Source organism: Cantharellus anzutake (assembly GCF_015039405.1).
Source record: "Cantharellus anzutake strain C23 chromosome Unknown EI90scaffold_4, whole genome shotgun sequence".
Lineage (NCBI taxonomy): Eukaryota > Fungi > Basidiomycota > Agaricomycetes > Cantharellales > Hydnaceae > Cantharellus > Cantharellus anzutake.
Genome location: NW_024066954.1, coordinates 1,913,683 through 1,936,971, shown reverse-complemented (window position 1 = coordinate 1,936,971; position 23,289 = coordinate 1,913,683). Strand labels below are relative to the sequence as shown.

Genomic DNA, 23,289 nt, shown 5'->3' with positions numbered 1-23,289 from the left:
GGAATCGGATTTGATATGAAGGACCGAGTTGGTTGGAGAGGAGGTGGCTGCATGGTGGATTGCCAGCATTTCGGCAATGTTATTTGTTTGTGGGAGGAGGGGGTGGACTCTTTTGCTGGCGTTTAGGGGGTTTCCGCAGTTGTACCATATTCCAAACCCTGCGGTGGCGTTGATACAGCCATTTCGTTGGCTTGACCCATCCATGTAGGCGACTATGTCTGTGTCACTTGCCAGATGGTTTTGTGGGGTAGGGGGGGGACCAGGGGCTGGGGGAGTTCTTCCAAAGATCCTGTAGTGGTGGTGGATTGGACTGCATCGGTGCGGCGATGGGTCAAAAGTTCTGATTTTTTCTGGGTCGCCAATGGCGTGTGTCCTTATTGAGAGTAAGGGAAGGTGGTTCGGGAGGTTTATGTGGGTGTCGGGTCATAATGTGGGTTGAGGTTCGTGGTTATTTTTGTCGCCATTTGGTAACATCTTTCCGGGTTTTTACAGCCGTTCTGTCTGTAGGTTCAGCATGGGGTGCAGGGGCATTTTCTCATTGTAGGGTCATGGGTATGGTCCTCTTGGGCATCTGTTTGTGTTAAGAGGTCGCCAACTCTGAGACAGTGGTGATTCATTCTTAGGCAGGATGCGGTTGTTGATCGGTCGCTTATGGTTGTGTCGTTGTTCAGGCCGGGGTGGGCCCAGGCTGGTAGGTTAAGTTTTGTCTTAAGGTCGATGGTTGGGTGATCTATTCTTAGGTTGTATTTGGCGCCCGTGTTTAGGGCGTCTCGTAGCTCTTTAGGGATTTTCCTGTTGTGGATGCGTGTGTTGAGGAAGGGTTTTTGTATGAACACGTCGAGGATGTAGGGGGGATCTGTGTTTTTAGTTTGGAGTTTTTTAGGGAGGGTGGCCATCATTATAGCTTCTGCAGTGTCGGAGGCTGGGGGTCTGTTCGGGGATCTGTCGAGGATCCTTTGGAGTTTGGTGAGCTGGATTGCCTCATTCCTGTCGTAGATGTTTAGGACATTTTTCCCACCCGTGTTTCTGGGGCTATTGAGTAGGTCCATGTTTATGGGCGGGGGGCTTTCGGAGTTCCATATAAACTCACATATTTTTTTGCTTAGGCAGGTCTCGTATTCTGTGGGCATTCCTTGGGCATGGGTGTGGAATTGTGTCATTCCACCGACAGTCATCTGGATAATTAGTCGGCGGCCTTCTATGGTTGGGTAAGTCTTGTTCCACAGGGATAGAGACTTTTCTATCTTAGTCATTATTGCGGGCCAGGGGTCTTTATGGTTCGGTTTGTTTCCGCATTGGGTGCCTAAGTACCTCATGGTCTGTCCATCTTTTAGGATTGTGATTGAGTCGTCTAATGTTTCATTTGCGAGGGGGTTTATTCGCCTCTCTCTGTAGGTCCTTTCTCTGTGCTCAGGTGTTCCCACAGGGAGGACCACTGTTTTTTCTTGGTTGAATTTTGCCCTGGACACCGTACACCAGCTGTCAAGTATTGAGAGTAAGTCGGTTAGGTCATCATCTTTGGATAGAAATACTGCTGCGTCGTCGGCAAAAAGGGAGATTATTGCTTTCTGTGAGAGGGAAGGGGTTTTAATTTTGAGGCCCTGAAGAGCTTGGGTTTCTTTCAGGGCGATTGATAAGGGTTCGATGGCAATGTTGAACAGTAAGCATGATAGGGGGTCACCTTGGCGGACCCCTCTTATTACTGGGAATTCATTACTTATTACTCCATTGAGGATGACTTTGGTTTTTGCATTTGCATATAGGTTTCTAACCATTGACACAAATGCGTTGGGTATGCCCATTTTTTCCATGACCATCCAGAGGTAGTCATGCCGGATATGGTCATATGCTTTTTCTTGATCAAGGGCGATAATGGCTCCGTCTTGGCCGATAAGTTCGCATAGGTCCGTCATCCGGTTTACTAGGTCAATTTGATTGAATATACTGCGGCCTTTGATGAAGGCTGCTTGGCTTTTGTGGACTAGGAGGGGGGTGATGGGGGAAAGTTTGTTCATTAGGGCCATTGTTATGACCTTATATTCAGCGTTAAGTACTGTTATTGGTCTGTAGTTTTCGATTTCTCTTTTATCTTTTTTTTTATATAGCGGGCAGAGCCATCCTTCCACTATTTGGGGACAGGTGGTTCCTCTAAGTTCTATGTCATTTGCAAGGGTGGTTAGGAGGCTTGTTATGTGTAAGCCTTGGTTGTCGTCTTTTCTTTTTCCCCATCTCTCATGCAGTTTTGTGTATAGTTCTGTTGGGATGCCGTTAAGGCCCGGGGCCTTCCCATTAGGGGATTGTTTTAAGGCTTTGGTTATGTCCTCTGTACTCAGTGGGAGGGTTAGATCTTCAGCGGCTTCGGGGGGATGTGGTTATGTATTTTGTTGAGGGAGGCACTCATGAGGGCTTCACGTTCGCCTGGGGGAAAGATTAGGTCTTTGTATTGGACGGCATTGTAGTGTTTGGCAGCAATTGCTGCCATTTCTTCGGTATTGGAGGTGTAAGATGGGGGGTTGGATTCAGGTTCTCTTAGTTCAGGTACAGTGTTAGAACGGGGCTGATACAGACGACTCCGGAGTGGAATTGGAGACTTAGCGTGGAGGGACCTTGGCCTCAGCGACTCAAGCGGAGCGCTGTGCCATTGCTGTTTGTCCATTTGGTCCTTAATTTCACAGTAGGTGAGCAGGAAGTCTCTAGGGGGCATTTCAGGTCGATTTCGGACTAAACCAAAACGAGTATGTACAAGCACCGATATATATAATGGAAGGGGCAAAAGCACAAGGAAAACAAAGGGTAACCGAATCGGAATGAAGACGTCCGAACAGGAACAAAGGGTAGAAGGAGCGGAGCGGTACCGAAGGTCATAAGGCAGGACCTGTGATATGTCCGAAAGGAGGTAGGGAGGGCGAGGCCCAGAGGGGCAGGAGGATGAGGGGAAGTGGGGGTGATGACTAACTGGCTAGAATGGGAAGAAGCAGTAGTCCAAATAGGGATGAGGGGTAAACGCGAGAAATACATTACAAGCGGCGAGAGTGCCAAAGGCGATCCGCGAAGCTCGGGGGTTGCGGAGCTTACGGAGGTTACGGAGGCAGGGTTGAAAGTCCGAGGGATATTGGCAATGATGTTTACGTAGTATGAGGTCACCAATGCAATGGACTAAGACCGAGGTGGAGTCAAAGTCCAAGGTAGGGACTATGACGGAGGCTCGGAGCAAAGGTACGAGCGGTGTCCGAGTGCGAAGTATGGGACAGCGGTGGAAGGTCGTAACTTGGCGGAAGGGTGGCGGAGGAGGAGCGGAGTAGGAGGAGGAGGAGTAGTAGGAGGGTGGCGAGAGGGGCAGCGTTCGGTCCGAGGTGAGTATCGGAGCGGACGGAGATAGGGAAGGAGGAGCAGAGGCGGTGTGGGGGGTGAGAGGAGGTGTGTTGCCAGGACCGGAGGTGAGTATCGGAACGGCAGCGGTAAGGTATGACTCCGGAGGTGAAGAGGGTGGAGGTCCGGAAGTTGGGTCGGGGTCGGGTATGCACGGATATGACATACAGTGTCACAGGGTTTCTTCTCTTTACCCCAGTTGCACCAATATTTGTTGGTAGATTCACTTAGTAGTTTTTTGTTGGCACCTGAGCAGCCTTTGAGTTTTGCTTGTTTGGTTTTCTCAACTTTGTTTATTCTCTTAGTTAGGTTTTGGATTTGTGTTTGTGTAATTTCCATTAGGGTTTCGTCCACAGTGTTCAGTCTCCTCATTGCCTTATCTCGTCTTTGTGTGAGTCATCTTAGTTCGGAGTTGAGTTTCCCTGATTTTATTTTTGCAGTTTTCCTGGCACAGGATTTTATGGAGCTCACGAAGTCTTGGAATGTGGTTTGTATGTCCTCGTTTTTTGCTATCTTGTCAATGGTTTCATTGCCAATGGTTTCGATTTTATTTAGCAGATTGTCGTCGTTGATTAGGTATAGGGGGATGGCCCAACGGCCTCTGCCAATCTTAAGTTCAACTGTTATTAGTTGGTGGTCTGCTGTCGCGAGGCCGGGGTTTAGGATTTCCCAGGTGAGTGCTTTGTCGCATATGGTTTCGGAGGCGTATATCCTATCAATTCTTGATAGGGATGTTCCTGTTGCGTGTCCATATGTGTAGTTCTTTTCAGGGGGTGGGTGTGTAGTTCTCCAACCATCTGATAGGGATTTGTGGGTTATGAAGTTTCGGAGGGCTGTTACGGCTGTTTCGGGGTCGGGGTGGGGGGGGAGTCTGTCAGTGGATTCCTCAACCATGTTGAGGTCACCTAGCATGATGTCTATCGGAGTATTGGCCAGCTTTTGGTCTAGCTCTAACCAGAAATTGGCATTGTTGTTATTTGTGTTTATGTTGGGGGCATAGATAGATAGAATTCTCATGGTTTCGCTTTCTGGCCATTCTATTTCAGTGAGGAGGGCTCGGCCGGGTATGACACATCTCGATGTGAGGGGGTCTTTCTTAACTATGTTTTTGTTTATTATAATTGCGACACTGCCGGAGCGGGTGTGGTCCACATTGTATGAGTGTATGATGTTCCATTCCGAGCCAAAGGTATTGTCTAAGTAAGATTGTTGAAGTTGATCTGTGTGGGTTTCGGAGAGGCATAAGATGCCATATTTTTCTTGTTTCATTTTCTGTAAGATGGTTGGCCACTTGTTCCTTGTTATGGGGCTATTTGCCCCTTTTATGTTGAGGGCACCTATTTTTAAGTTGGTAGGTGGGTTCTTTGGCGGTCCATTGCCACCCCTTAGGCGGAGGGGTTTTTTGGGTGACTCCATTTTTCGATCCGCTGCCCCCTTCATGGGGTGTTCATTAAATGGCATAAACTGATCATCCTTGGGGGACAGAGGCCTTTTACCAGATGAGTGTGCATAAGGAGATTGGGGATCCTTCTTGGGTTTTCTTTTGATTAAACTTAGTTGTTCACTGGCGATTGTGTTAGTTCCCATTGGTTGCCGGCCATTTGGGAATTTGTTGTGGGGAGAGGGGGGGCTGGCACGCTTTCCTGTCACCTTTCGGTTCAGTAGATTTGGGCACGCTAGTGGGGTTCCATGTTTTTCTCAGGTTTTCAGCATGATCATTTTATTATAGGGAAGGAGAGGTACATTGGGCAGGGGACTGGGTTGCCATTGTAGTGTAAAGTGACATTACCATATTATTTATTCACGGTATCTTCCGCGTCCGTTGTTGCGGCCAGGGTACCTTCCGCAGCCACGTCTCACAGGGTGGTGTATGGGTCGGTCCGGGGTTAGGGTACTCGGACCTGGATTGAGCTCACGCCAGATGTGGTGGTCATGAATTGGGCACACTGAGAAAGTATGGTCGATCCCTTTGCATGTGTGGCAGTAAATATGGTCGCCACTGGCGGACCCACTGTTGCTCATGGGGGTGGAGAATGAAGTTTGTTTGAACAGTTGAATCCATAGGTCATGGATACTGTTCATGTCCCCGGGGGTGGGGTCTTGGACTTCGAAGAAAGGGGAGGGAGGTGGATTTCCCACAGAGTGACATTCGCGTCGGAGGTTGGGTTTCTACGCTCAGATGGGTTGAGACCCCCATGGTTGGAGTTAGAGTAGCCTCGTGGGATGGCCGCACATCTGTTCGCTAGGCAGTTAATTTCATCCTCATTTAGGTTGGCTTTTTCCAGGAAGTTTCTGAATGGTGATCCGTGTTTGAGGATCCTTTGAGTAATAGCATTTTCCACGTCATCCTTTTCATTTAGGTTTGCTCTGAGGCCACGTAGGGAGACTACATATCTGGATGGCCTGTTATGGAAATGGAGATTCCTATGGACCATGCACACAGGTAAGACAATTCCTTCCCTTCACTTTGTTCATTGCCAAACCCCATGCCAAGCTTTCCCACTGGGTTTTGGTGCTGGCTGGGGGATTTGTTGATTTCCAAGGGACTTCCCTTGGCCATTACAACCTTTGTATTAGATAGACACAAGTCATATGACATGTATGGCAAATGCTGAGATGTTGATCATTATCGAATACATAACCCACAAACCTTGTACCGCGATTGTAACATCCTCATCATTGTGCCACCACTGTAAACTCAACCTGTAACCCTGGAACCATGTCCACCTCCCTATTCATCCTCTCCATGACAAAACCGCAACGAGGAGGGCATTCCCATGCCCAACCTCCTGCAGCCCACTCCCACCAGTCCACCAGGTGGTTGAGCGGTCACTCCCATCCAACCAGAAGTTCCCTTTCAGGAACTGTAGCCTATCCCACCTCTTTAGGAGAGGGATATGGTCCAGGCAGCTCCAGGATGCCTGGCCATGCACCTGCGGGTCCCACTTCCCACGGTCACCCACTACCGTGCACTGGTCCACCAGCCCGCTTTCCCCAACAACTCCTGCTACCGGTATGCTCCCGTGAGTGCCAAGTCACCGATAGCCACCAACTGGGTGATTCCCTTTGGGAGTCCCAGTATCCCGCACTACCAGTACGCTCCATTGAGTGCCAAGTCACCGCTAGCCAACCACTCCCAGCACACCCGCTACTGGCACGCTCTCAGGAGTGCCAAGTCCCCATTAGCAGACAGCCAGGAGGCTCCCTCAAGGAGCCCACATCATACTCGCTACCGGTACGCTCCCAGGAGCGCCAAGTTACCGTTGGCCAACCCACAGGTTGTACTTCCAGACACTCATCCCATTCCGCTCTCCCTCTGATGGCTATACAGCCACCTCCATTAGTGAGCCGAACAGTTCAGGTTGGGTTCCCCGGAACCCATTCCTGTAACATGGCCTGTAGTTTGCAAAGTTGATCGCAATAAAGCATATCGTGTGGCTTATCCATAGATGGCTGGCTATGAGGGTGTTGATATGTGAGGGGTGGAGGCCTTCCACAAGGAAGCCCCAAGGGGTTCTGGATTGGTCATGGGTTTGGGCCGTTGGCGGACGGACCATAATGTTTGGGCCTGATTGAGGGAAGGCCCTTTTAAGAAAGGTCGTCAGATCATTCCTGAATTTTTGGTTACTTTCGGCGCTGTGCTTGGCGTCTAGCGGGTAAGATAGAATAGTTCTCAAGATGGATCTCCATTGGGCAAGGCGGTCATCGCTGATATTGGCAAGAATTCTTGCGGGTCACGCACCGTGGGCTTGGAAGTCAGTCAGTTTGCCGTCGAGGTCAACATAGTTGAAGAGGACATTCCCATCTTGTGGGCGCTGGGCTGCCGCTGTTACATAGTCCGGGGCGTCTGCCGTGGCTGGGATTCGGGTGTCATATGGGAGTTCGAGAGGGAGGTTGGGTGTAATGATAGGATTTTGGGTGTCAGCCGTCATATGGTTGTCAGAAGAGGTGTTGCCGGCCCTTCCTACAGTAGGAGGGGGTGGGGGCATGAGGCTTGGTCCTTGTATGTTAGCCAATTCGGGAGACCTCTGGCGTTTGGCTACTTCAAGTATGGAGGTGGTAGGTGGGAGTACGGACAAGGGTAGTTCGGTCATAATGGGGGCTCTGATTTTGACCACAGGGGTACTTTGTCGGTATGACTTGTTTGGGGAGTCGTCTACCATAGTGTCATCTTCCTCAAGGTATTTAGTGGGCGACGGTGATGATAGAGGGCTATCTTGCATATTGGCTGTTTGGGGAGGGACTGCTGTGTGGGGTATTATTTGTACGTTATTGTATGTTATGGTATTGTTTAGGAGTTCGTGAGGATACACACCGTTTTGGTGTACTTCCGCTTGTATTCGATGTGGGACGAGCGGTACTTCTGTATGTGTACTTCATGGCAGTATTTGCCTAATCTTTGCGGGATTACCCGAATACAGAAACTGTAACAGTTTAACGTGTACCTTGCTCCTAGCCCCTACCGGATGGGGACCCGACAGCGTATTAGGCTTAATATGATTGCCTTGTCGGGGTCCAGGGGTCTTTTTTGCTGGTAGAGCCAGCGACTCATCCAGTTTTACAGCTGATGGTCCCTCCCGTATCATATGCCTGTTTTCTGTTGTTTATTGTGTACTTAGAGCATGTTATTTCCGTTATCTTACCCTGCTAGTTTAACGACATTGCGGTCGGTGTACTGAAGTTGTGCACTGGGTAGCAAGTCGTCGGCGTGTGGTAAGTTCGCCTTCTTCATTTGGGCTGAGTATGAACCTATTGATCTGAGCATCAATCTAAATTCGGAGTGAATGGTGTCCGAAACTGTTTGAAGCACCATCCTTGCACACAATGCATCTGAAAATCCGGTTACGCCTCTTTTCGCCATGGGAAGTGGCACCGCCTTCCACTCGTTCCGAGTGGTCCTTCTGGATGAGCTTCTAGCTCTCGGGACGCTGACTATGAAGGGCTATGACTGGGGTATAACATGGCAGCATGTTTATCGGAACTGATTGGTGGGTAGCACACGTATCCAACGTATCCAATTTGGCGAGTTGGCTCTCACCGTGTCCTTGGCTTGTCATTTGGGGGAAATATCATTGATGTGCAGATAGAAGTACAGTTGAAATGTGTTCCCATTTGCGATTGATCACTCACTACATACCTATACGGCCTGACAACTAGCAGGATTCCCATTCGATGACGTTTCCCAGATGTGATTCTGGTGGCATCCTCTCGATGCACATCACCTGCCCATCAAGTTGGCTAGTCATTCGTATCGTGCAAAGGACATATTCATGTTTCGTCGTTATGCTCCCATCCTTCATCCTGCCTCCATCCCGCCTCCATCCTGTATCCCTTAGGTAGTTATACTGTGCTGTCCCTACATCTTATGATCACACGTACCCACATTGCGACGGAGCCATATTTTGAGAAGGAGAGATAAGGATGCGTGATACAACCAATGTAAATCCATGAATAACTGTTGTTTCTTTCAGCGGCTCGGATGCGTGTGCATCCCATAAGACGGGCCCACAAAACTTTCTTCAATCTTTATTCGAGAAGCTGTACGGTCTTACTTATTTCATTGGGCGCTACATCTTCCTGTACTCCGCACGATACCAGAGACCCATCGCCACCAACAATATTGTATATTACCAGACCTAACGTTACAGAAATATCGGGAATATACGCTTCGGAGACTCTCCACAATTCTAAACAGCGTTGCAGCGCAAAAGTCATCAAGCTTATAGCCAAGAGTGTGACAAGTGCACTGGTAAATGCTAAACAACTTGGCTAATGTCCACGACAATTGGGGCCCGTAACATTCCCTGGACCAGGAACCGAGTCCCATCCCTGCTGGACTGAGGGCGGTAAAGCTTTGGAGAATCATATGGCACTCGATGACCATACCAGGATTGCTGGTAATCGAATGGTTTATATTCCCATGGGAGCGCAAGTTTGTATCTGCCATTAAGCCACAAAACTGGTTGGAGCGGTGGTACACCGATTATTGGGGTTCTCGTTACGGCGGGCAAATGGTGAAGCCAAACCATTCCCTCCGAGTTGCTTGGCGAGAGGTCGTAAAATGGGCACTTGATCCAGGACTCATCAGACTCGTCATGCGCGTCAGAATGATGCACACAAGCTGTGTTGCCTTCTGCCAAGGGAAGAGTGGCTCGAGTGAATATAGGATCAGGGATAAGGTATGAGCATGTCAGAGGGACATTAGGATTAATAATCCAATAACCGGAGTTCGTCACCCGATAACCCGCGATGCATTGGCATGATTCTGTTGACCAGGTAACAGCCTGGGCCCCATCAAAAGCACCAACATGGCGTGCTCCTGGGGAGAAACCGAGTGTCCGACGGCGCGGAACGACTAACCCCTCATTATCGAGTTGAGAAGGTAAAGGAGGAGATACGAGAGGCTGAATGGATGGAACTTCCAAAACAGATATGAGCGTCATGTTGTTGTACCAAGGGCTGTCGAGATTTCGTGGGGCTCGCACGACAAATAATCCGTCATCTGAGGTTGTGGTTCCAGCTGGATAGGGACTGGTGGGAAGAGTGCCAAGATTCACAGGGGCCATACCGTCGCCAAGGATCGTTACATTCCCTTCGTTATCCTCAGTGACGACTCGGTGGCTGCCATGTACAAATTCGATCCAGGCCGGGAGATTGGCTGGATCGCGCTGCAATCGACAGATTGTGCACTGGCGGTTGATATCGGCCACTTCGATAATTCCGCTGCCAAATCCGAGTGCAATATAGCAACCATCGAGGGAGAGTGCAGTGCATGTCACAATACCATTGCGAACATCGGGTTCATGGAATTCAGCTTCGTAATTGATTATCTTACCTCCCCATTGATCGACCACCTCCAGTAGTTCACTCAACTTTGCCTGCATGACCTCTTGGTTGATGAGCAGATCCTTGCTTAATGGAATGGTGCCACCAGAGAACTCGCCGAAGGCAGAGAAGATCCGGACAGGATCAGCGAGATGTCCATATCGTTTGTAAAGGGGCGATGAGGGTGGGGCGAAAGGGAGCACTGATCGATAGAGATGCCATGGTGTGTCCGCAGGACTCTCAGCTGCTACCTCACATAAACCTTTCAAGAGGTGGATTGAATCATGATTCTATCAAAAATGACATCAGACAAGCGTCGGATGAATAGTTTATACTTACACCGAACTGAAGTAATTCGTCAGGAATTACATAGTAAGAATCTTTTATGTGCACGAAAGTCAAGATGTATTTTTGTGTGATGAAGGAATTAAACTCGTTCTGTAATTCATTGGACTCTTGTGAAAAAAGTTGCGAAGGGTCCAAGTGCTTGTACAAGTATTCAATAACATAGCGGAAGCGCCCGCGATAATCGTCCTTTTTCATCAAAAATTCCTTCCATATTCTTTCATCTCCGAAAGGGGGATTCGTAGGTATTCCGAATGTATCCTGCTCACAATGAGTGTTGAAGAGTCGAAGGAGCGGCAATCCAAAGAAGTACCCTTGCACATCATCGATGAAGAATACTTTGTCCCTCTCATCGCCAATTGGTTCCCCTGTGAGGAATTCTTTTACTGTTGCGTGATATAAGGCCACATCCTCTGCATCCTCTAAGGGAAGATTGACGATGGAGCTGATTGGTTCCAATGTCGCACGGATCTCAGCTTCGCTAATCTTGAAAAGCTGTGACATAAAAGAGACGTTCATCGGCTCGTGCGCCACAACAATTGCGCCAACCACTAAGCGGTACTTCTTGGCTACATCTGGATGAATATCAGATGAATCCAGCGTGTAGGCTCGTCGAAGAATTCGCAAGTATTCCCAGTTGAGGTTGGTAGGTGCATCAGTGAGGTTTAGCAACTCCCAGCACACCGACTGTAAGGTGCGGCCACGCCGTGTCTGCATGGCAGCATCGCGGACCCGGATGGATGCCATAACAGGTAACCCCCGACAAGCCCAAGCGAGAGCGTCAAGTTCCTTCTCGTCTGGTTTCCATGAATACTTGTCAAAGAGGTGCTGAAGGCCTTCTTCCACCATACAGCGGACCGTCTGGAAACCTTCCTCCCATACAACCTCATCCAAATCTTCACATAGTATGACATGACCCTTGGCCCGAGCTTCATCCCGAGCTGAAATGACTTCTGGCTCAGGACGAGAACTAACTAGCACAGAAAATATCGGTGGCAGCTCCTGAAAGGCAAGCACTAGTTCCATCAGGGACCCGAGTCTCTCATGATCCCCGCACTCATCAAGGCCATCCAGGACAATAACGATGTGATCCTTTCCCGAGGACCATACGTCCTTCAAGTCACGCATCGGCTCAATCATCAGAGTATTGATTTGTTTGTCCAGAGGGAGATCCTGAACAAAGACCAAATCTGGTTGCCGAAGGCGTTTGACAAGCGACAATTTGAAGTCTTCATTGAAGGATGCAAGTTGACAAGCAAGGGTGGAGGGGAACAGTTCGATAGAATCCAAGCCCTTTCCTGCCTGGTTCTTATCCCAGAAGAATGACGCGGCTAGCATACCTTGCTCCTTAAGAGTGGATGCGACACTCATAGATATCGCAGTCTTCCCTGTCCCAGGAGATCCCCGTAGCCAAACGAATCGATTCCCAGCTTCCTTCAGGTGCATGAGTAGGGATTCTTGAATCCTATCCCGCGTGCCTGGTAGGCACTTTGATTTGCTTTTCACATAAAGGTGCTCGGCCGGGGCTCGCTTGAGTTTCGATATCTCAGCTAGGAGCATGTGTGATTAGGAAATCCATAAGTATCTACGCAGACACGTACATTGAACCGATGTGTGCCCAGTACGAAGCATGATAAAAGTCAACGATCTCAGCTGTGGCGGACATGGTAAGTCAGGATCCAGTCACCCAAAAAATCTCGAGTACGCAAACCTCGAATCGATGAATTGCATTATTCAGGTAGTTCTTCATATCGGTTATTTGCTGTGTTATATCAGGCGCTTGAACGGTCTTCTTGACAACATGCTTTTTCTGTACTACTACAGTGTTCTCTAGTTGTGTTTGCAACGCGCTACGAAGAGAATGAATGAATGTAAACGAGAGGAAAATGAAATCCATACACGCAGAATTCCTGCACTAGGGTCTTTAGCTCAGGAGGAGTGTCTCCAGTCCAGTTCTGGAGAGGTTTCACCACCGATTCTTGCGCTTGCTGAATCACGATGCATAACTGGTTGAGTTCCTCGGTATTGCCACTGACATTCTACATGTATGCAACAGGTGTGAAAGCAATCAAGAGCAAGATCATCAAGATGATTAACAAACCTCGCATATTTGAATACATCTCAGAAGCGTGTTTGGGATCTGATCAAGATTAGCGATGGGGGCGAACTTGAGACCAGTGGCCGCAGCTTCAAGAAGTAGTTTGGTGGTGCCGATGATCGTCTTCTTCAGATCGCCATCGGATCTACGAGGCACAGATTCCGCTGGCATCGATGAAATAGCTGGGATTGATGATCCAGGTTCTTGTTGCGTGTGGACGCTTGGGTCATCGTTACCAGTGGCAAGTGAGTTGCCCGTCGCGTGTGGGAATTCGGTATTCGTCTCGGTGGGAGGAGACAGTGATGGCCACGAGTCGTTTGTGGGTGTCTGGACGGGAGCAGTCGGCATAGGACGTTTGGATTGGGATGCGCTTGATTGGCTGTGACGACTGGGACTGGGACTGGGAGTGGAACGGGGTCTTCTTCGGAATGGCCGAAGTAGCTTGTCTCGAAAAGATGTCCGTTGCTCCGTGGTATTATCCTGTAAGGTGCTACAATGAAGTAGAACAGTGGATGCTGTAGTAGTAAGGGCGCCATAATACAGTCCTTCGGGGCTGCCATGGTCTTTGTCGTTCGTTCTGTCATGTGCGGTGGTAGGCTCGATGATCTGGTTGTTGGAGGGAGGTGTTGAGACCTGCGGCCGATCGTCAGAAAGCTCAGAAGGGTGCCGCGTCTTCTTGAACCAGGAGGGAAAGCGATGAGATTTAGGATCACTGGGCATGGCGTTGGTATGGCTAGCGATCAGAACGATGTGCGTCTAAGGAGTTTGGGAGAAGTGCTCTCATATCATATATGCGTCGACTCGCCTTAGTGGACGTAACAGGTATTAGTAAGACAACGTGGATCCCTAGCATGGAAATAACCACGCACCTTCCCTGGACCTGATAAACAGCGTAAGCGTTTAAGCTACTCCGTAGAGATGGAGTGGACCAAATCCAAAGGCAACATTGCGCACTCGAATACAAGCCATTTTGTGTAGTGACGCACGCACGTAACGCTGAGCCCTCAGCCTGGACCATGCAAATTCAACGCGTGCTTCCACCCAAGAATGGGAGTCGGTGTGAAATAGTATATACATACCCAACGGCGTGTGGACCATTCGAGAAGCAGAGTATTATTGAATTGGCTTCTCGATAGCGATAAATAAATTCATAGCTCAGGCCTCCTGTGCTTGCAAACAAAGGACATTCAACATACAAATGCGTGCCCGCTTGACGTGAAAAGGAGAAATCCTCCCGGTGGGCGTGAAGGTCTAAGCCAGTCACAAGTCGATAGAGATGGAATAGACCAAGACGACATTGCGAACTCGCTTACAAGACCTAATCATTTTCCTTGCCAACTGTATAATGATGCACACGCGTAGCGTCGAGCCCCCAGTTAGCCTGGGCCATGAAACGTGCGCTTCTATTTCCGTGGAGCAGAGTATGTAACAGTATATGTGCAGAGGGAAAATCAATCTCAGACAATAATGAGCAAGCGGGTTGAAACGGCACAGAGCGTCAAGTCGTTGGACACTAGCTCTTTTTTGACATTCACATGATCCTGACATTGCGGAACTTCCCATATGCATGATGCTATTTGCACCGCCACAGTCCCCAACTCCCGTGAGCGATACCTCATAAGCGCAGTCCGGCGCGTCTCCAATTTATAGGAATGGCTTTGTGGTCATCTCGTATTTTTTGTTCACCAACCCCGACCCCACTGCCTAGAGTCATGCAATCATGTCCGCACACGCACACGCCATTGTTTGGGGTAGAAAAAGGATAAAATGGTTTTTAAGCGGTACATTTCAGAAAAGTTGGTGACACTGTTGAAGTTCGCGGTCCAATTCCCACCTTGAGTTTGGCGAAAGAAATGGAGAATGACTGGGATGAAATTGCCATGGTCGGTAGTTAAGTACCTTTCCTCCCCGACAGTGGATGTCTGAGGCTGGGCCATGCCGTGAACCTCATGCTACATAGATCTCTGACGCCGTTCTTCCAGCTGCTTCACCTCTTTCTGCGGGGGTGTTCAGGTAAAGCGATTATCAAGTCATGCATCGCATTGCTTCATGCTTCTCCTAATCCTGAAGAACTCCTGCCACCTATTATTCTCTCAGCACTCCGATCTCTTGAACAGCATCCAGGTGCTTTGACCTTCAAACTCTTGGTCGATGGTCCACATCCACCCTCTTCTGTGTGCGGCGATACCTCATCCAAGCCTTTACATATCGGCCAGATGACAAAGCAGGATTCATTGCCACTTTGGGCTTTAGTCACGCCCATGCCGTCTAGAAGCTCTCTTCTTTTTTGATCAAATCCCTTCCCATAGGTGTCGCACCCCTCTCACGTCGCCATTTCATCGTCCCTATAGCTGTCCAACAAAGTGCTGCTATTAATTAGTCTCTGGTCTAGAACTGTCGTCCAGTCACTCGCTGAGATTGCATACATCATCAACTTACCCCAGGATGATAAATGCATCGCTGTTGTCCCCGTGCGCGATCTCACATCGGGCCCAGTAAGAGGCGCGTTAGGGGCAACCCGGATAGTCAGGTTAGAAAGTTTTGGAGATAGATCTTGTCTGTACGTCATCGTGCAGACGGTTGGCATGTATGGGGCTCTGGATTCCCGTATTGCTTCTCCGGTTCCTACTGTTCTTGCGTGGTATGAACGTTCAGTTTGAACCATCCATGGCGCCTCCCCCGTTTTGATTGCCATCTCAAGAAATGTTTCGCCATAGCTAGCATACATTTGAGAATTATCTCTCAATACACATCTCTTTGGCCTTTGCCTTATTTAATGCGACAGTGATCAAGAAATGCTAGGTGCGCGCTCATCTCCAAACCATAACTCGAAGACCCCCTATGCGACCAACCCACCGGCCAACCGAGGCCAACATCACCCTCGATCTCTTCTCAGGGGACGCTGCGCTGCGGAAGTCATCGATGGCCCCTCATCCCTGGACAAGCCCATAGTCGGGGGTGCTCCAAATGGAGGGCCCAGAAGGTGAGGAAGAAAAAGTAGCCACCCATCGTAGTTCATTGACTCCAACCTCTTGGTTGACTTGCACTTGAACAGAGGATATAATGGGTAAACAACGAGTCGGTGGTAGAACCGCTGAAGGCATGTTGCCGTTGGGCAGTGTGCGTAAACACAAGCCAAACACAACACCTGTGCACCAATTGCCAATGCGCAGAAGTGACATCCTCTGCGATGGTGGTTTCTAGAACTTGCAATACTACCGCAAATGTGGTAGCTGTGTGAGGCGCACCAGAGGTCCTCTGCGCACGATGAATAACGCTATAAGTGCCCATCCGGCTGGAGCAGTCAGAATGTTAAGATAGAATTTTTTTCAATAATAACGCATACAAACTTGGAAGCGTTGAAGAGTCGAATTGAGATGTTTTTATGAATCTTCAAGCGGTAAACCATATTGGAAGCTTGAGTACAGTAACGAAGAGCGAGCAAATACGGGCATGAGTGGAAAGCGTTGAAACAAGTTGCCCAATCACCGGCCCCAAGAATGGAGTGGTTGTGTCGTCGCTAGCCACGGGAATGACAGCATTATATGGAAATCGTGCTAAACAGAGGTGACCGAGACCGGCTGCATTGCCACAAACTGCAGGTGTGGCGTGAAGGAGGAATGTGAGAAGGAAGTCGGCAAATTAGAATGACATCGAGAGAATAAGGTTCCGCACGGAGTACTCTCCTGACAGGAAGACTCTCAATGATCATGCCATCATCAATTAATCGGGTGGAAGAGTAGCATTTTCCCAATGTGGAGGAACGATGGCCGCTTTTCCCATCCAGCAAGAATGTAGCCACCGAGATACGATTTAATGCATGTGTTACAGTCGCAATGACATGACACGCCAATGGCGCACCCTTCCACGCGTCTCGGGGGACCAATTCAGATCATCAGCGGATAAACTAGGGCCACCTCTCACAGGAGGTAGCCCTCCAGGCCGAGTAGCAGTGTTGTCGAATACTCCACCACGAGTGTCACGCGCATAGTGGGAGATAGGATGGTGCTGAAGGCTTTCGGAATAGACCATTCGTGTTGCCGAACGAGTTTGGTACTGCAGCGCCGGCGGCTGGGGCGGCAAGCCTGGAGGAGGCGCAGAGGCGTGTTCATAGCTGAACTTAGAGCTTCAGGAACAGGGAGAGCCAAAGAGCGAAGTGACGACATCCGCAGAGGATCTTTTGTTGAGGACAGAGTGGGAGTCTTGATGCGGCTTAGTAGGCCTCAAGATGTCATTTCCCCCCTCGTCAGCGACTGGGTCCTCAGAAGTAGCCTAGCTCTGATGAGCGAGCAGGCTTTTCAGTGTCTAAGCATTTGCGGACCAACGAAACCCGGAGGTTGGGGACAGTACAGCTAGCGTCTAAAGCCGACAATGGAGATGGCTTGAATCTGCTCATCCAGCGTCGGAAAGCTCCTATCACAAATTGAGCAACCAGCAGGGTTACTTGCGCGCCACATGAATAATATATATGTCTTCCGACGTCCCCTTTTGGCCGTGGCGTTAATTTATCATGCTCTTACCAATTAGAGAGCTAGTTCATTCGATTCGTTGTACTTGGAGCCGCACAAGTGCTAACGGGAAGATCGACAGAACTGAATTGTTTCAGCCAAGAACCAGGCATTGCATGGTCGTGAAGCGAGTCCATTCCATCCTTGATTACTATTCCTCCTCATGTAGAGTGAATTTTTGGTGGGAAAGACGATCAGTTGGAAGGGTATGCACAGTAGCATACAGTAATTCCCGGATGCAGGGCTGTATACTGCCCGAGGCGGCGACGATTCGTGGTGGAAGCACTGCTTGGTCTAGGTTCTGGGTCACAATACGTGAGAATTGCAGTGCTGGTTACCGTAGAGCGCGCTTGAAACCAAGGGCAAGTAGGGCACACCGTGATGATAGCGAGAAGGGCAGCAAAGTCTGTTGAATCATAAAGGGTTAGGAATGGCGATAAGAATCTGACTTGCATGGGCCGAAGAGCAGGTAGCTGCGTATGGTCGCCGATCGATTTGGGCTTCGATCGACTCAACCAATGTTGTGCCAGGGAGAATGTGCAGGTGCCGGCTCACGTCATCTCTGGGGGGCTCACTGAACATGGAGTCCGAGTCAGGGAGGTTGCGAATGTTTCCAATGGTGTGAAGCCAATCTGTATAAAATATCAAACAAGGAACAAAGAGAATAGGTTGATCGCTCACAATATTAAGAGTTCGACGCGCCTTCACATTATGCTTGGATCTCAAAGCTGTTCAAACAATGACATGACGAACTCCCCTTGCCACAATCGCAAGCGAGAGAGGAGATGAGAGAGATGTTGCAGGAAGATACGTCAGGGGCAAGAGAAGAGGAGGACCGAGGCGCTTGAACTGAATCGAAATAAACTGGGCCAAGCCGGCAAGAATAGGACGAAGCGCTCTGATCAAAGGTTATGCTCCTAGCTTGGACTGAGAAGTGCTGAACGGGCTAGGCTGGATGATCAAGAGGATGGGTAATTACTGAAGTGTGGTTGCGCACTAACGCGTTGTGATCAATGGCCGAGCAAGGGAGGTTGGGAGACGTAGGTATGGGCATGAATATTCCCTGGGGAGTGTAAGGAGAAATTTCGATACATATACACGAGGTGGTAAGTAAGTGGAGCGATAATCGTCGGAGTCGGTGGAAGCAACGGCGCAAATGCAATCACAACTTGTGTGCACGCAGGAGACGGAAGCGATTAGCGGGGCAACAGTCCCGGCAAATGCCAGAACCTCTGGAATTGAAGGCGACCCGGTTAATTTACAATAGGGAGGAGACCGGGGAAGGAGGAGGGTTTCGCAAAAAACAAGGACAACGAGCAATAAGGGAGGAAAGACAGAAGTTACAGAGAGCAAGGAAACAACCGAAAAAAGGAAACCTAGAAAAACCTAAGTAAGCAATCGGGATCCCACCCACCGAGCACTGAGAAAAAAAATTCCATGAGAAAATCCTCCGTGAAGTAGGATTAAAGTCCCACTGAGAAGCAGGGTTTTGTCTAAATTTTCCATGTCAGACAAATCCTGCTGCCGTACATGATTGTGACCAGAATCATGTCAAAAAGTCCTGCTGAATAACAGGGAATAATCCTTTTATCGTGTAATTATCCGTGATGATATCATAGGGAATCATGCTCTAATGCAGGTCAAATCTTGTTTAATGATGGCTTATGTCCGACTGGATGAAGGATTATATATTGACTAGTCAACACGATGGTATGGGACAATATGACTAGAGAACCACAAAAACATAATGAAACGACGATCATTGTCACAGTGTCAGGAACTTGAACAGCAAAAAAACTTTTGAAGTGAACAATGGGAGGCCATGAGTGTTGTTGGAGAAAAGGATAGAGGTGGGGGTGTTGGAATATCAACAATCGGTTCCAACGACGGAGTGGTGAGGACGGTGTTGATTGTTGGTGGCGGAAGTGAAGTTTTGGGGCACGTCTTTTGCACCCCATTTTTCTTCTTTATGCGACGGGCTCGCCACTGGTGTAGTTCGCGTATAAGAAGGGAGTTTTTTGGACTCCCTCTCCCTCAGATCTCTAACACGAGTCTGAGGTGAGATAGATTTTATTATTCTTTGCAAAACTGTCTAACTGTTGGTGCAGACACTTACGCACCATAGGTACATACAAATTCTAGATCTCTAACACGAGTCTGAGACACTTACGCGCCATAGCCTTATATTTAAAAGGTTATGAGCCCAGAGATGGCCAACTCAAACGATAATACCAAAAGCGTTCATAACATTGAAAAGTTGAAGAACGATGGAAAGAACTATCGGATTTGGTCCATCCGCTGCCGCATGGTGCTCATAGACAGACGTCTCTGGAGCGTTGTAAACCCTAAGGCAACAACCTCTAATCGCCCCACTCCTATCTCTACTTCTGCTGCTGCTCCACAATCCCCCACGGCTTCGGCTTCACAAACTCCTGCTGCTCCGCAAACGTCTACAGCTCCCTCTCCGGACCCTACCCAAGTTTGGGATGAAAAGGATGAGAGAGCGCTAGCACAGATCTGTCTCATGCTTGAAGAGAACCCGCTTAACATTGCCAAAGACAAGAAAAGCGCAAAAGAGGCTTGGGTAGCGTTAGAGAAGCGCTTTGTCGGACAAGGGGCTCTGGATGCCTCGGACCTGGCTTATGATCTACACCACATCAAACTGGATGACTCCAAACCTTTGGAGCCTCAGATCAATCAGATGCGGATACTGCGCCAACAACTGGATTCACTCAGTGACACTATAACAGATGCAAAATTTGCGCTGATTATCGCCAAAGCTCTTCCACCTGCGTATAAACCACTCAAGACTATAGCTATAGCCAATACTCAGGATGCATCGACACTAGCTTGTGAAACCCTCATAGGCCAGATCATCAGAGAAGAAAAGTCTATTAAAAGCGAGGAGGCCGAGACAGCTGCACTACTTGTTAAATCCGCGAAACTACCAGAGAAAGGCAACAAACTAGCAGGAAAGAAGTCCCAGAAGGGTAAAGACCGCCCACGTTGCACTAATCTGAAGTGTAACAAAATAGGCCACACATTTGAACAGTGTTGGGCTGAAGGGGGCAGATCTGAGGGACAATGTCCGTCAAAGTCCAGCAATGGACAGTCCAAGAAACCCTCGAAGGACAACAAGAAGGAAGCTAAAGTGGATGTTCTCCTAGCTGGAGAACATGCTGCAGTTGCAAAACATGGTCCTACTCAGATATCTGAGTGGGTTGTGGACTCCGGTGCATCATCGCACATGTGTGCACACCGTGAGTGGTTCTCATTCTTTACATCTCTCAATCCTCCACGTCCCATTTACCTTGGTGATAAACGCGTCTTGAATGCCATCGGGCAAGGACAGATACGTGTCATCATTCACAATAGTTTCGGTGAGCGACATGCCATACTCAAGGAAGTACTTTATTGCCCCCAGATCGGCACCAACCTACTATCTGTCACACACCTCACTAAATGCGGATCGAATATCCACTTTGCCAACAACAAATGTCAGATATACAATCCAAACAATGATCTCATTGGGATGGCATTCTCATCAAATGGATTATATCGATTAACCTGCACTATCTTTGGAGCGGAACAGGCATACATCACGAAACATGAAACAGACAATGTCGAGGCTGCTCAACTTGCACGTACAACAATGGCAACAGCCTCCATTGATGTGTGGCATGCCCGACTTGGACACATTTCAGTGGATTCAATCCTGAAAATGGTCTGAAGTGGTATGGCCAGGGGAATAGATATAGGAGGAAACGAGCCAACAGAATACTGTGAGGAATGTGAAGCATCAGGACATACCCGATCTCCAATCCCAAAAGAAACACTTACCCGTTCCAAGGAAGTCCTTGGACGAGTCTTCTCCGACGTCTGCGAAGTCCAAACCATCACCCGAGAAGGCTTCCGATATTTTATCACATTCGTCGATGACCATTCCCGATTCCTCACCGTCTACCCCATCAAGAAAAAGAGTGATGCTCTTGAAATCTTCAAAGAATTCTTGGCAGAGGCAGAACGGCAATCTGGAAACAAACTCAAAATCTTGCGCACTGATGGAGGAGGAGAGTACTTCTCTCCAGACTTCATCAAGTATTTGAAAGATGCCGGGATAGTCCATGAAAAGACAAATCCCAACACACCGCAGGAAAATGGTGTGGCTGAACGTGTTAACAGAACACTGGTCACTATGACGATCGCGATGTTGGAAAGTGTGAAGTCTCTAGTCGGGCGCACTGCTTGGCCATATGCCCTACGACATGCTACTCGCATCAAAAATGTCGTCCCACATTCATCACTCCCAGATGGCATTTCACCCTACGAACTGTGGACGGGAAATAAGCCATCTGTCTCCACCATACGCACCTTTGGCTGCAAAGCCACTCTTGCTGTCCCTGAGAACCAACGGGACAAGCTTGCAAACCGCTCTATAACGGGAGTCCACCTCGGACTTGCCATCGGTAAAAAGGCATTCATCATCTATGATCCGACTACCCGTAGAATCCACGAATCCCAAGATGTCCATTTCTTCGAAGGGTCTACCGAGTCAGAGCGTGTCACTATTGAAGTGCCCGAAGTTGTGTCGGGATCACACGTTGTTCAAAGGGATGAAGAAGTTGAGGGCCAGAGAGCTGAGGGTCAGAGGGTGGAAGGAGGTGCGACAAGCATCGTGGAGGGTGGAAATAAGGAATCCGGAGAGATGAATGGTAGAGTTGAAGATGGGTTGAATGACGACGCTGTAAGCGTGCTAGGGATGTAACCCAGCAGCAAACAAGAAAAGAAAAAGGGGGCAAAGGAAATCTTACTACCGGTATGGCCGCACACGGTCCCGGTGCAAGTGCACGATACTAATAAATTCTTTTAAAACTCAGAACTCACCCTGGTCCTTCTTGGACAGTCGTCAGGGAGTCAGACTAAGCTCTTTAAACGTATGGGAGGGTCGCTCAACACCACAGTCTTTGTAGCACAGATGAGGGGTCCAACAACTGTAAGTACAATGCAAACTGGGTGTATATATAGAAAAAAGAGAAATCAGAACAAAAAACAAGTAAAATAGCCGATGGATGGTGGCGATGGAAACAGGAAGAATGTTGAGAGCTCGGCTAAGAAACAATAAGGCAAAAAAAATGTCCACAAGGTAACAATAAAATCAATAATTGAGGCCCATAAGGTCAATATCAACCATCAATCTCGCTTCTCCACCGCATATCCGTCATCCTAACTCCCGTCCCGTCCTTCCATCCTCTTCTCCTGATCCATCGCTGTCCTTCAAGCTCAAAATCGTGTGAATTGGTGGAGAATTGGTGGAGATGGTGGATATTCGTGAATTTTGGGGAAGTGGCAATATGAGTCTTGAGAAAAAAGCATGGAAAAAATTGGAAAAAATGGGGAAATGTGCCGTGGGCATTGTGAATGTGTCGGAGGCTTGAGGGTGCTCGTTGGAGCCTCGAAAAACGTGGTTCTGGCCTTGTTTGTGTGGTACTTGCTGTGCCCTCCTACAACGCGCGAGAAGAAGTAGTGCTGGAAATGCCGAGACGATCAGGACGAGTACGCCGACCCCGAGTACGAGACGACGACGACTGATACTTTGTTAGTTCCTATGATCGAGGAGGTCAGCCTGACAAACCAAACAATGCCCAACGAGAGGGCGAAGTACACGCCTATGTAGCCCATACCGAAGTTCCACCCACCTATCATGAAGCCCTAGATCGACCCGACACGGACTCCTGGCTCGAAGCTTGCCAGGATGAACTTCTTTCTCTAAAGGAAACCTGGACATACAGTCCGGTTAGTACAGATGAGGTAGGCTCCGGTAGTGTGGTCGGATGCAGATGGGTATTTGCCTTGAAGCGAGGGGCAGATGGTGCAATAGAGCGCTACAAGGCAAGGATTGTCGCTAAAGGTTTCAGTCAGATTTACCAGGTCGACTATGACAAGACATTTGTGCCTGTAGTCAAATGGGCTTCCATCCAGATACTCCTTGCAATCGGTGCACGTCTTGACTTAGAAATCGACCAGATGGATGTCAAGACGGCATTTTTAAATGGTGACTTGGAACATACCATATTCATGGATCCCCCCCCAGGCAGTACCGACTATGGGAACGAAGGTGTGGTGTGGAAACTCCAAAGGAGCCTG

General features: G+C 48.8%; 3 protein-coding genes across 3 annotated transcripts; all 3 read right to left on the bottom strand.

The window, feature by feature from the left end:
- Window positions 1–9,003: 9,003 nt before the first annotated feature.
- On the bottom strand, window positions 9,004–11,830 carry EI90DRAFT_3034748 (uncharacterized protein; the record flags this gene model as incomplete). Its single annotated transcript, XM_039058561.1, is given in 3 exon segments — window positions 9,004–9,287; window positions 9,298–10,484; window positions 10,534–11,830. Coding segments are annotated over 3 exon segments (2,389 nt in total), but the record flags the coding sequence as incomplete, so codon positions are not given.
- Window positions 11,831–12,461: 631 nt separating this feature from the next.
- On the bottom strand, window positions 12,462–13,422 carry EI90DRAFT_1763718 (uncharacterized protein). Its single transcript, XM_039052168.1, has 2 exons — window positions 12,641–13,422; window positions 12,462–12,578 (listed from the first exon to the last, which is right to left on the bottom strand). Exon 1 carries the CDS (start codon window positions 13,219–13,221, stop codon window positions 12,766–12,768), a length of 456 nt encoding a protein of 151 aa, XP_038922593.1. The 5' UTR covers window positions 13,222–13,422; the 3' UTR covers window positions 12,462–12,578; window positions 12,641–12,765.
- Window positions 13,423–15,508: 2,086 nt separating this feature from the next.
- On the bottom strand, window positions 15,509–16,078 carry EI90DRAFT_1763661 (uncharacterized protein). The gene is made up of 2 exons (XM_039052167.1): window positions 15,984–16,078; window positions 15,509–15,932 (listed from the first exon to the last, which is right to left on the bottom strand). The coding sequence occupies exon 2, from the start codon at window positions 15,926–15,928 to the stop codon at window positions 15,653–15,655; it is 276 nt and encodes a 91-aa protein (XP_038922592.1). The 5' UTR covers window positions 15,929–15,932; window positions 15,984–16,078; the 3' UTR covers window positions 15,509–15,652.
- Between the last annotated feature and the right edge of the window lie 7,211 nt (window positions 16,079–23,289).